Here is a 12,781-nt window from a genome sequence, read left to right as displayed (position 1 = left end):
TGCTATTATTGCTACTGTTACTGCTGCGGAGTGCATGGCTGGTTTCTGTGATTCCCTGACTAATTTATAGAAACGTGCCCGTACCCATGTACAGCCTTTTCTTTCTGTTTTTTTTTTTTTTTCTACCTGCTCATATAACACACGTCCAAATGCGCGTTTGCTTGTGATGCCTTTTCTTTCTGTTGCTTGAGAGAATGCTTCCGCAACTGCAGGCTCATCCAGCCGGGGCGACACGTGTGTGTGTGGACGGCGCACATGTCTTGACGGGCGGCACCGATGGTGTTGTGACTTTTTATCCGAAGAAACGATGGCCGTCTTGCAAGCAGCTTTGGGCTCGACAGTGTCATGATGGAGCCGTCACATGCGTCGCGCTGCATGCGGTGTTGGGATTGGCGATATCGTGCGGCCGGGACGGTAACGTTGTCCTGCACGAGAACGTGCTTTCCGCCTCCACCTCACGCGTTATATGTCGTGTTACCGGTGAAGTTCGTTGTGTCTTGTTTGACACGGAGCGACGGCGTGTGTTTATTGGTGGTGATTCCCTGCGTTGTCTGCAAATGTCGCCACAAGGCTGCAGTGTCCAGACTATGCCGATGAATGTTCCACATCCGTTAGTTGGCCTTGCCTTATCTCCATGTGGAAATCTTATTTCCATGGCCTCTGCGAGCGGTGCCGTAGGCGTCGTGTCTGCATGCACTTCTATCAGCACACAGGCAACACCCTTTTCTCAAGAGGAACTTTTGCCAGAGCATCAGGCTGCTATGGAGCGGCTCAAAGGCGTCTGTTTTGTGCTTCCAAAACTTCTCTCCCCGACAGCGAAGCGTGACGACGCTGTCGCCTACCGACTGTGTTGGGCTCGTGGGGGCGATGGCTCTCTGCTGCTACTTGTCCCCGGTGTGACGGAGGCACAAGTGCTGCGCTTTGAGGAGGCCACGTCACCGCCATACAAGCACCGTCTCCGGCCCATTGCTGGGATTGACAGCTTTGGCATGACAGACTTACTGGGTGTCACGTGCTACTCCCTCTCGACAAACATTCTCTGCGTTGTGCTTGCTGGCACCACCGGCGTTGTTGTCGCGAAGGTGGACGCCCGCAAGTGGGTGGTGACGCGCCTACAGGGGCAGAGTTTTGCAGATGTGACGGACGTCCATGTGGATGCGATGAGCGGCGATGTTGTCGTTGGGACGCGGGACGGTGTTGTCACGTACCTGCGTCGTGAGGCGCCAAAGGCGTTGGGCTCGAAGAGGACGGCGGATGCGGGCGCCGGGCCTGTCGCCGGCAACACCGATGTCTCAAAGAGGAAAAAGATGCGAAGGGAAAACAGAATGAACGACGGAGAAAAGGCGCAGGACGGCGTCAAGAAGAATCCCCAGGACACTCGTCGTCAACCGGATGGCGATGACGGTGAGAATGGCGGTATCATCGGCGTTAGCAGCAGTGAAAGCGGCAGCGATGTGGACGATGGAGCCTCGTCATCATCTTTCACCTCCGTCGCCAAGGAAGACTTCCGGCAGGTGGTGGATGATTTGAAACGTACCAATCCAAATTACAAGGATGATGACAGTGAAGAGGAGGAGCGACCTTCACGGTGGCGGAGTCAGAATCCAAAAGAGGTTCTTCGAATTGCTGAGGAGGCTTGCCGTAAGCAGCGCTCTGTATTTCTTGACGACGAGGCAGAAGAGTCGTCTGATAACGATAGTGAAGGCAATGACGTCATGGAAGGGGAGGAATATGTTAGTCGTGAACACGGTCATAATGGTCAAGATGACAGCGGGTCAGTGGCGGATGCGACAGATGAAAACGAGTCATTGGCATCGTTGCATCCGCCACATGATTTCTCTCTGCGAGCAAAAAACGCAGATACAGGGACGGCTGTGTTTGATTATTCCTTTCAGATTGGCGCGACACCTGTAGGGGAGGAGGGAAGTTGTTATCTGGCGTACAACTCTGTTGGCTACATTCACAGCACTGCCGACGGCACCAATATCCATTTTCACGACATGTCTATTCAAGCAGTGCGTATTTTGGAACGTGGCACCATTTTAATGGCTGCGTTGAGTCCTGTGGGAGCCGCATTTGTGTTGACGCAGGACGCTGAAATGGACAGCGTGGACGACACGCCGCGTTTGACTTTATACTACCGCACGTTTGTCGCCCTTGGGGCGCAGTCAGATTGGCGTGTGCGGCTTTACCCAGGCGAAACTGTTCGCTGCCTTACTGCCGGTATTCGTTTCACTGCAGTCGCGACGAGCCGTTATCTGCGGCTCTTCTCCCTTTCTGGGCTTGAGCTCGCCGTGCTCAGCCTTTTTCCTCGCATCGTTGCGATGGTGGGAACAAACAGCAGTAAAATTATGCGCTCCTTCAAGGCCGACTTTGATCCGCTCGCGGTGTGTTATTTGGAGAGTGGTGGGGAGATGCGGCTGCAGGTGCTTGACGTGGGCTCGCGCTCCGTCGTTTTACCCCCTGTTGTTGTCCCTCTCACCACGCATTCGGATGGTAGTTTGCATCAGCTGCAGTGGATGGGGTGGTCCGAGGACGGTCCCCTGCACTTCGCTGACACCGCTGGGGTGTTGCGCATGTTTACATTCAATTGGGGAGGGAGTTGGATCCCGGTGCTGGATCCGCGGTGCATGGCGGACCAGACGTACAACTTGTGGATATGGGGCGTCAGCGACGAGGCAGTGTTTGCGTACCGTTCGTGCAAGAGCGACCCGCCGTACCCCGCTGCTATCGCCAGTGGTTTACCAACGGAGCACGTGCGCCTGTTCCTTCCACTCACTCGGTGCGGTACGGAGAGGGATATGGTCACGTGGGACCACCTGCTGCGACGGGAGGTGCGTGCGGATGAGGTGAAGCGACGCAGCACGTTTTACACCGCCGTCATTGCCAAACACGACGCGTTGCACGACAAGAAGATCATTGAACTTTTTAAAAATGCACTGAAAGAACATCAGACGACACGTGCCCTGGATCTAGCAACGTATCTTGAACTAAGAGACAACATTGAGGTGTGCGCCAAGGAAGCCAACGCGCAGGGACACGGGAAACTTGTGCAGAAGTTACTTGCGCTGCTGGAGGTGCGGGTGAAGGCAAAGAAAAAGCGTCGGTGCACGTTGCCGCTTGAGGGGTCCGTCGTTAGTGAACGCGAGAGGGACCTGCTTTTGCGGAAGATGCTGGCGAAAGAAAAGACCTCTGGCGCCGGAGCGCCGCAGCCGGCTGAGGGGGCGGTTGAAGCGACGGAGAAGGAAGTTTCGCCGCCGTCTTCCGCAGGAGTTTGCGCGGTAACGACGCCAGAGCGACGGTCACGTGTCGATGACGCCCCCACTTCTGTTGCGAGTCCATCGAGACGGCACGTGACCTTCACGGATCAGGAGGGAACATCGCCAACGAAACGGCTTGCGGAGGTCACGACCACAACCCCAAGCCGCAGTGTGAACAGGGAGAGTAGCCACAGCCCCCAGCAGCCGACCCAGTCGAAAACACCGCCTACCCGCACAAAGCCACAAAACCCTTTTAGCAAGCCTGCAAAGACGACGATGATGACGTTTACAAGTTCGTCGGCGCAACCACCGCCGGTCAGCCGCCCGTCATCTTTTTTGGTGCTTGGAGACTCGCAGTCGTCGATGGTTCTTGACATGGCGGAGGGACTGGAAGCGCAAAGGAAGCAGGAGCAGAAGTCGGTTTCTCCGGCGGCCAGCTTGTCAAAGCAGAGTACCGACATGAAGACATGCTCACCAGAACCTTCTGCTGCCGCTGCCAGCGAAGGCAACAGCCGCAGGAACAGCGTCCCCATTAATGGCAACAAGCGAGTTTTTTCACCCGTTATTGACGCTGCTAAAGAACACCTGCGTCCAGCTGCCAACCTTTTTTGCCCAAAGGCGCTCCCTGTTGCGCGTCCCGCCGCGCTGGTGGCAACAGCAGACACGACAGCCGATGTTGTAGTGGATCCATTCCTTGACCAGCTAGAGGGCGGCACCCCTGTCACACTCGAGGCACTACTGGTGGATGTGGGTCACGAGGCGTCGCAGAACGTTGCCCCACGCAGCGCCTCATTTGGAGAAGCGCTGCGTAAACGATACCGTGAGGAGGAGGAAGAGCACGACGAGGACGGGGATGGGGGCGTGATGGATATGGCGGTGCCGCGTATGGCGTTTTAATCCTCCCGCCAAAGAAGAAAAAGAAATTCAAGAGGGGGGAAACAAAAAAAAAGAGAGAGAAAAATGTGAAAGGAAAAACTGTAAGCGGTTTGCGGATATAAATTCAACCCAGAGAGAGAGAGAGAGAGAAGGGGGGAGGGAGGGGTATGAGTAAGCAAAGAGATTCACATAGAGTGCCAATGCATCATAGAGGGGAGAAAAGGAAATACACAGAAGGAGAAGGAATATAAAAGAGTACAATTGTGCTGATGGGAAGGGAAACGACGTGAATGATGGAAAAGGGGAACCGGAACCCTAAGAAAGACAAAAAAAAAAAAAAGAAAAAGAAGTGGAGTGTCAATTTTTTTTTTTTTTTGCTTGTTTCTGTTTTACCAGACAGAGAAGAGCAGAGATGCTGTGAAATAACTTCTCTGTCTCTCTCTCTCTTTTTTTTTTTTTTATCAATGGACATATCCTTCTTTTTTTTTTTTTTTTTTTTCCTGTTTCCTTTTACTTGGGCAATTATACATGTGCGCAATGTATGTGTGCTTGCAGTTTTTATTTAACGGCTGCGCTGGGTGGACAATTGGGTTCATTCATCATGCTCATCAAGTTGATTTGTGATGACAGCTGCGGCTTTGTGAAGCGTCTGGGTGCATCGGAAAGGTGTGTTGCTTGGATCGTTGAGGAAGATCTCCCACTTTCGGACGCCGCGCAGATTTTCTCATTGAACACGGCCATTGCTGAGGGACATCGTGACCCCGGTAACAACAACAACAACAACAACAACAACAACAACAACAACACAACAGTGGAGGTGGCGGACTTAAGTGATTACGTCATTTTTACACCGTCGTCCGGGGAGCCGATTGATGTACGCCGCACCCCCAATGAGCTCGGCTTGAGGAATGGCACAACTCTGCGACTTGCACGCGCTGCCGAACAGCCGCAAAGCCGGATGAGAGCTCCATCCGATATGAGTCGCTCGGGAACACAACAGCAACAACGAGGACGACTGACACCACCACCGCAAAGTAACACGGAGGATGACACGGATGAGGAGAACGATGAGTTTTACGCGTCGCGTCAGATTGGTTGGTTTCCGTTTTTGTTGCGTCCACGTGAGGGGGAACCGCTGGCGCTTATTAGCGACCCACTTAGACCCGTACGGGAGACAGATGCCGAGCCTAATACGCGGCCGCTGTGCGAGACATGCGGTGCTCTCATATCCCACGGCGATGCCCTTCGTATCGCTGTCGACAGGCACTACAAGCCCATGCTGATGCATCAAGACCATCTTGAAATGTCCATGGAGAAACTTGGAGGGGGCCATTTGCGACGTTGGCAGTCCCGCTTTATACAAATGTCAGAGAAGTCCATTGACTGGTTCGCTGAGAAGCCAAGGCCGGGCACCAAGAGCCGCATTCACGGCCACCGCTATCTTGTGCGCAACGGTCACTGCCATGTGGAGGCGATCATTCACAACCCAGACCCGGAAACCTACACGTATTGTAGAGACAAAAACTACTACCACTTTGCGGTGATCTTTCGAGAGCCCCGAAAAATGTACTTTTTTCGTGTGCCGTCAGAACAGCAGCGGGCGCAGGCAATTGGATTTCTTGAGACCTGCATTAAACGTCTGCTGGACCGCGCTCCTGTTCGAAACCCTGTGACGTGGAAACAGCGAGTCGACCAGTTTCTTGCTAACGCGGCGCAGTTGGGCGAATTGCCACACACAAATCGCATGGCTATTGAGGCGCTGCAGATGAAGACGCAGTCCCTGGAGGATGAGCTGGCCGAAGCGTTGGAAGTGAAGCCAAAGTTGCTGGCCGCACTCAGCACGGAGACAAGTTATGTGCAGACACTTCGTGAGGAGTTGGCGGGTTACGAGAACGATGTGAAGCGTGCACAAGAAAGGGTGAAGGCGGAAGAGTCCCGTCTTGCGGAGGAGCAGCGGCTGTTGCAGGACCTGGAGGCGGAACTGGGGGATGAGACATATAAGGTGACTGTTTTAAAGCAATACGCTCTGCAGCAACGCGAAGAGGCTAAAAAACGCGTGGCAGAACTTCGTGAGCGGGCAGCGGCGCTCCAGGAGGAAGAACGTGCCGTATTCTGCAGGTGGCGTCGATTGGAGGAGCAGCATCGAGCGCAGCAGGAGACGTCGCGGCAGAACGGCTTGTATTCTTTCTCTGAAGACGGCGTTGGTATTCCGTCCGGCTCCCCACGTCTCTCGATGGAGCTTGCGGCGTCGGCAGCACGACTCACACTGAGCTCGGAATCGGTCTGCAGCCTCTCCCCACCGCTGTGTTCGCCCCAACGTCCACTGATGTTCTCCACAAGCCGTGAACGCGAGTCGTAACGCGTGTCTTTAAGAAGCCGAGAAGATAAAGCGAGAAGAGAGAAGAGGGGAGGGGGAAACGAGTGCAGCATCTCCTGTGCACCTTTTTTTTTTTCCTTCTTGTTGTTGTTGTTGTTGTTGTCTTTTTATTATCGTATTATTCTAGTATGGTTGTTATTCATCTTTATGACTTCTTTGTGTATTGTTGAGGCATGAAAAAAAGGAATGCGTCTTACTTCCTCCTCCCACCACCACGTTCTGCTGCTCAATGTGGCTTAGCAATGCATCACCTACACGTGCACATGTATGCGTTTTTGTTGATGCCTGTTTGCCTTTTTTGATGTCCGTTTCAATCGTGCAGACGTTCCATTTTATTTATTTACGTATATTTTTGTTTGTTGTTGTTGCTTGTGCGTGTCTTCAGGCGGTAAATAAATAAATAAAAAAAGCATCCGTTTTTTTTGTTTATTCTCGTGGCTGATGTCTTGAAAACTTCACCCTTCTGTTCTACCGTCTTTCTTCCCTTTTTGAAGAGCTGTTTGCCAGTTGCCATCCTCCTTTTTTTTTTTTTTTTTTCCCCCCCCCCCCCAGAAACAAGAAAACACACAAACGAGGGAAATAATAATAAAATGGGTTTCTAGATGATTTATGTATGCCATTTTTTCTTTTTTCTTTTTTCTTTTTAGTTTATTTCTCTTTTTCACTGATTGCGTCATGACGGCTTTGTGTCGGGTTCGGGGGGCGCGTCAGTTCAAATGCCAGCGGGGTGCACCGACGGCTGGGCATGGAAGGAGGAGCACCGTGGCAGACTGAATGGGGGATCAATAGGCAGAAGGACGCATCTCGTGTGAGTTTGCGAGTGAAGGAAATAAACGCCGTCAAGCGTCTCGCATGAAACCTGTCGGGCACCCCCCTTTTTTTTTTTTTTTTTTTTTGAGGAGTTTCTGAAGAGAATGTTCACGGGGCAAGTTGGCTATCTAATTCAATATATGTATGCTGATAAAGGGAACTCTACATGACCCTTTTTTTATTTTATTTTATGAATTGTCGACTGGCACGGTTCCGGAAGCAGGGAGGCGGTGGTGTCCGGATAACTTTTAATTTTTTTGCTTCTGCCGTCCCGCCCGCCCACTTTGTGATCCCCACCCTGTGGCGTGTTCGTGTGGCTGGAGGAGTCCAAAGTCTGCCACCTCGTGAGTTATGAAGGCACACATGCAGATGCATATACACGCCCAATCCGGATGTAGGGATCACGCCGCGGCGGTGGCCACCACAATACGCACAAATAAATATGCACGCACTTGGTGTAAGGGCTCATCGAGGATCTGGCGAACTCCGTCCCCATTCCGTTCACTCCTTCTTATTCCCGTCTTGTGTGGCTTCTATTGACAACCGCAAGGTCCGGTCAGCGGCCCGGGTGAGTATTCTTTTTTTTTTTTCCCCCTTCCGAATGCATTTATTGGAGTTATGCCAGTGTTTCTGAATGGTGCTTTGCATCTGCCTTCTGCTTCATTGCTTGTTTGTTTGTTTGTTTCTGTGGGTTTAATAAACACACACACACACACACACACAAGAAAAGGTTGGTAACGAGGCAACACCATAAACACGCATATACGTACATATACAGATAGAATAAGAGTTAGCAACAGAAGCAGCAGTAGAGGCAAGAAGGTTATATATTAAGGTGGGGTGTAGAGGGGTGGGGATATACAAATAAGAATTGTGTCTCAATAATTATTTATAGGAGGAAGAGACCCTCCCACTTTCTTTTTTTTTTTTTTTTTGTGTGTTTGTGTGAGATCCTGCATTAAGCTTAGAGTGAAACGCTTGTTTTAATGTGGTTAGATGCCGAAAATAATCAGGGGTCTTTTTTTTTTAGCTGTTTACTTGTTACAGTTGTTGTTTTTACCCACGTTGCGAACTGCGGTGGAATGCCCTTTCATTTGATTAGGGTTTTTCTCTTCATTTTGGTGGTATTGATGTTGTTGATGTACTTTACCGGTACCTTTGCCCTTATGGGTGCCATGGCAGGCATCATTCGAAGTAGTAACACCTCCTTACGTTCTGCTTCTGGCATTGCGAGTTTTTGTAGGGAAATTCGGACTTTGGCGGCGAACCAACTGTTACAGATAATGGTGTTCATCACGGTGGTGTATCTCCTCCTGCAGTCACTTTGTGTCCCCGGCACAGTCGTGCTGAACGCCGTTGCAGGGGCGGTGTTGGGAACGCCTTTGGGGGTGCCGTATTGCACGTTTATTGCAACTGCTGGCGCATCGTGTTGTTATATCCTCTCTTCTCTCATTGGGGTGCGTCTTGTGGAGCGGATGGATGGACGTTTCATGAAGGGAAAAGGGTTGGCAAAGATACGTTTGCAGGTAACCAGATACCGTGGGGATTTGTTTGTGTATCTTTTATTTCTTCGACTTACTCCAATATTACCGAATTGGCTTGTTAATTTGGCCTCCCCTGTGGTGGGTGTTCCACTCCGGGTGTTTGCACTGGCTACATGTCTCGGTATTCTTCCACAGACATATCTTACCGTACGATTTGGTGCCTTTGCACTTAATTCCATTGGGAGAACTGGCCCTATTGTCTCCTGGTGGGATACACTCTTGTTGGTTGTTCTTGGCCTGACGATAGTTGCCGCATTTTGGCTTAAGAAACGATTTGCTGCCACGGTTGCACAGGGTACTGGAGGACGGTCAATGACCATCATAGCGATCTGAGAGAGAGAGAGAGAGATAGGTGTCTCTGTGTGTGTGTGTGTGTGTGTGTGAGATCCTCTTTTTTGTTTTGTTTTGTGGTATTTGATTCGGTACCCCCCATCCACTCTCGCTACATGTATTTATCGTTAATGTGCGCACCGCATTCCGAGCCATTTACCCCTCCCCCCCCCCTCCTTTTTTTTTCTTCTGTTGTTGTTGGTGTTGCCTGTGATATCCATTATACATGTACACTTTGGTGTGGCTGTGTGATCCTACTAAAAAATAAGCAAACAACAAAAAGGCAAGGCACAAGAAGAAGATGGGGGATGTCGAGGGGTGGGTGGGGAGATACGACCCGCAAGCAATCGATGCCGCGATGATAACGTTTAAAAGCGGAACTTAACAGATGGAACGAAAAAAAGAAAAAAAAAAAAAAGAGGGAAACACACACACACAAACAAAAAGAAATAAAGGAATAAAGAAAGAAGAATTGTTTTATTATATTTCTTTCCTCCCACCACCCTTGTAAGTATACATGACTGTTACCATGTGTGCATCCATCTCTGCAGTGCGTGCTTGATAGCTGGAGAGGTCGTCTTTTTTTTTTTTTAATTGTTGGCTGTCAAGAATTTGTTAATTCCACATCTAACTACTCATCCAGACTTCTCCCTCTTTTCTCTCTTGCTGCTTTTGAATGAGGCGCCGGCCTGCAGCTGGCATTATTTGCGCTGGACAAATTACCTTCAGTGTCATTTTGTTGATATTCTCTTTTTTTTTTTGTTTTTTTGTGTGTGTGTGGGAAAGTTCACGGGCCGGAAAAACCACACAACTTTTCCACCAGAAGAGAGAGAGAGAGAGAGAAAGAGGGAACGGTTACACGCATGTCGGCTCCTTCTGGTTCTCCAGCCTTTGCCCCGTACGTGCCAGGGCGGGTTCCCTCACAGAGCAAACAACACCACACCGCCGCCAGCAGTAACGCGAACCGTAATTCCTGCAGCAGTTCCCTGCCGTCTCTTGTCCCTTCCACAAGTCACGCCCGCGAGGCATTAGACGGGGGGAATTATGTAAACCCTGGCCCTTCGCAGAGAGCCACAACGACGGATCTTCTGCAGGTGATTGAGCAGCAGCGGAAGGACCTACTGGCGCGGACCGATAGCGTGAACGCCATTCAGCGAAATTTTGAGCGGTTGAGTGAAATGTACCGCGGCGACCGAGCCGAGTTGGAGAAATTGCGGGAGGAGGTGCAACGACTCCGGGAGCGGGATGCCGCTGGCGAGAGTGAGTTGAAGGTTTACGCCGCCGTGCGGGCGGAGTTGGAGTTCCTCCTGGAATCCCACAAAGAATTGCAGGAGACACGAAGACAGGAACAGCAGAAATTTAAGAGCAACGCCAATGAGGCGCGGGAGCAGATGGAGAAGCAGCAGCGATTGATTACTCAGCTGCAGGGCGAATGTGAACAGCTGTGTCGCGTCTCCACGGAGGGGGAAGAAAAGCTGAGACGCGTCACCTCGGAGCTTAAGGAACTGACTGGAGAGGTGGTGCAGTTCGCGAGGGAGGTGCGGGGCCGTGTCAACTCGATGCCCGTGGAAACTCTCACTCACAATCACAGTCAAGAAATGAGTAGTAATGAGAGGAACATGTCGGATGCCGGGTGCACCGTTAGGGCTGCATTAACCGACGCATGGGACTCTGTTGACGCGGTGTGTGTTGCTCTGCGGAAGGCGCATGTTTCGATGGATCAAATGGCGAAGAGGCGAATAGAGAGGCACAACGTGTCGTTATTGAACCTTATGCAGCAGATTGAGACGATGGTGCGAGAGGCGGTGTCTCAGGAGGAGGCAGCGTGCCGTGAAACGATATATGCGAGACGACAATGCAGCTTACAGGAGATACACGAGCAAAATGAATGTTTACTGCGGCAGAGGGTGCAGGAGGAGCTCGCGTTGACGCGTGGTGAGGTGCAAGAGCGGGGGAAGGCACATGACAGCATTGTTTCCAATCTGGAGCGTCAGGTGACGGATATCAAAAAATGTCTGCAGGATGCACAGGCGGAATATGAAAATCTACAGCAACGACATCAGACGGGTGTGACAACGTTGAGTGAAATTTTTCAACAGCAGACGTTGCAGTTGCGTGGGGAGATGCAAGAGTTAAAGACGCAGCATGAAAGGGAGTTAGCGACACAACGTCGTCTGCATGAGTCCAAATTGCAGGCGTTACGTGAGCAACACATGTTGGCTTTGCAGAAACTGAAGGAGTCTTTTGTAGCAGAGTATGAAACGAAGGAGTCTGTTTGGCAGGGTCGTCTAAGGAAGCTCAACGAGAAACTCACTCAGTGCACGGAATGGATGCATACCACACGCAGCGAGATGAAAAAAGTGCATGCCAGAGAGAAGACAACGTGTGATTTTCTTGACGCTTCACTCGTGGCAGCCAACCGTGCCCACGGCGAGTCGTTTCTGCGACATGAAGCAACCGCGCGCGAGGGTCTGATGGAGTTTGAGGAGGCGCAACGTCTGAGCCTTGTGCGGCAGGCATCGGACGCATGCAAGGCCTTTTCCGCAGCGGCCGAATGGAAGGCAGAAACGCGTCGCGTTGCGTCTTTTAACGCCGTCGAGAAGGATGAGGCGACGCGGCGCTTCTTGATTTTGTTGGATGCGTGGGCGACGGCTCCCGTTGTGGAGTGCGGGCGGTCTCTGTTTGAACCGCGGCTGCAGGAGGAAAGGCGGCTTGCCGTGAAGGCGATGTGTTCTTCCCAACATGCGTCTCTGGAGGCGATGCGGCTGCAGCTGCGAGAACTGCGCCGAGGGACTTTGAGCGTGTCGCAGAGTTTACATGACATGAGACAGGAGCATTCTCGGCTATCTAGCTCAACATTAGAACTTACCCGACGACTGGAGTTGTCATGTGCGGCATCCACGTCTTTTTTTTCCCAGCAACAGCGACAACAACAGGAGGAACGTGGAAAGACGATATTGACAATACGAGCGTTGATGCAGAAACTTATGACGGTTGAGGAGGCAGCGGAGAGCGCCTATTCGTGTGGGATATGCTTACAAGTGTGTCGCAACCCTTTGACATGTGTACCTTGTGGTCACACGTTCTGTGAGTTTTGTCTTTTGAATCATCCACGGAATAGAATTTCTACAGGAAATACCGCACAGTACTGCCCGGAGTGTGGCCTGGCGACGTGTAACATGGTGGTACGTGTACGTGCCCTCGAGACACTCTCTGGTAACTTTAGCTTCAGGAAGAAAGGGACGAAGGAATTGCAACGTGTGCTCGAAGCGCTGGCAACGCAGTGACAACCACTTCCCCCGTCCCTGTTTCCACACATGCCATGCATTGCAAAACCCCATCACCGTACAGATGGAGCACATATGTACGTATATATATATATATATATTGTGTTGTGTTGTGTTGTGTTTAATTTTGTAATGTTTGATAGTCGATATGGTTATTTATTTATTTATTCAATTGTTTTTTCTTTCTTTTCCTTTTCTTTTCCTTTTCTTTTTTTATATATAATTAAGAGGATACGTGTCAAAACAAAAGGACCAAACACACACACAAACCAAAAAAAAAAAAAAAAAGAAAAAAAA

The 12,781-nt window shown here is 50.9% G+C and overlaps 4 protein-coding genes across 4 annotated transcripts, besides 16 other annotated features; all 4 read left to right on the top strand.

Annotated features, from left to right (window-relative positions):
* Positions 1 to 12,781: part of a sequence feature (heterozygous, non-Esmeraldo-like haplotype) that runs on past the window's edge.
* Positions 195 to 4,157, top strand: Tc00.1047053510885.40 (hypothetical protein, conserved; the record flags this gene model as incomplete). The annotated part of the gene is made up of 1 exon (XM_811056.1): positions 195 to 4,157. The coding sequence occupies one exon, from the start codon at positions 195 to 197 to the stop codon at positions 4,155 to 4,157; it is 3,963 nt and encodes a 1,320-aa protein (XP_816149.1).
* Positions 4,268 to 4,299: a sequence feature (CT-rich).
* Positions 4,613 to 4,635: a microsatellite.
* On the top strand, positions 4,678 to 6,495 carry Tc00.1047053510885.30 (uncharacterized protein; the record flags this gene model as incomplete). The annotated part of the gene is made up of 1 exon (XM_811055.1): positions 4,678 to 6,495. The coding sequence occupies one exon, from the start codon at positions 4,678 to 4,680 to the stop codon at positions 6,493 to 6,495; it is 1,818 nt and encodes a 605-aa protein (XP_816148.1).
* Positions 4,903 to 4,947: a microsatellite.
* Positions 6,595 to 6,616: a microsatellite.
* Positions 7,133 to 7,175: a sequence feature (A-rich).
* Positions 7,389 to 7,409: a microsatellite.
* Positions 7,411 to 7,678: a mobile genetic element.
* Positions 8,024 to 8,046: a microsatellite.
* On the top strand, positions 8,310 to 9,200 carry Tc00.1047053510885.20 (hypothetical protein, conserved; the record flags this gene model as incomplete). Its single annotated transcript, XM_811054.1, has 1 exon — positions 8,310 to 9,200. The coding sequence occupies one exon, from the start codon at positions 8,310 to 8,312 to the stop codon at positions 9,198 to 9,200; it is 891 nt and encodes a 296-aa protein (XP_816147.1).
* Positions 9,227 to 9,250: a microsatellite.
* Positions 9,584 to 9,666: a sequence feature (CT-rich).
* Positions 10,022 to 10,048: a microsatellite.
* Tc00.1047053510885.10 (hypothetical protein, conserved) lies at positions 10,061 to 12,484 on the top strand (the record flags this gene model as incomplete). The annotated part of the gene is made up of 1 exon (XM_811053.1): positions 10,061 to 12,484. One exon carries the CDS (start codon positions 10,061 to 10,063, stop codon positions 12,482 to 12,484), a length of 2,424 nt encoding a protein of 807 aa, XP_816146.1.
* Positions 12,558 to 12,585: a microsatellite.
* Positions 12,585 to 12,606: a microsatellite.
* Positions 12,662 to 12,699: a microsatellite.
* Positions 12,756 to 12,781: a microsatellite.

The sequence above is a fragment of the Trypanosoma cruzi genome, genomic scaffold (assembly GCF_000209065.1).
Source record: "Trypanosoma cruzi strain CL Brener 1047053516941 genomic scaffold, whole genome shotgun sequence".
NCBI lineage: Eukaryota > Euglenozoa > Kinetoplastea > Trypanosomatida > Trypanosomatidae > Trypanosoma > Trypanosoma cruzi.
Note: the sequence above shows the minus strand (reverse complement) of the source record. Positions and strands in the feature narration are given on the sequence as shown.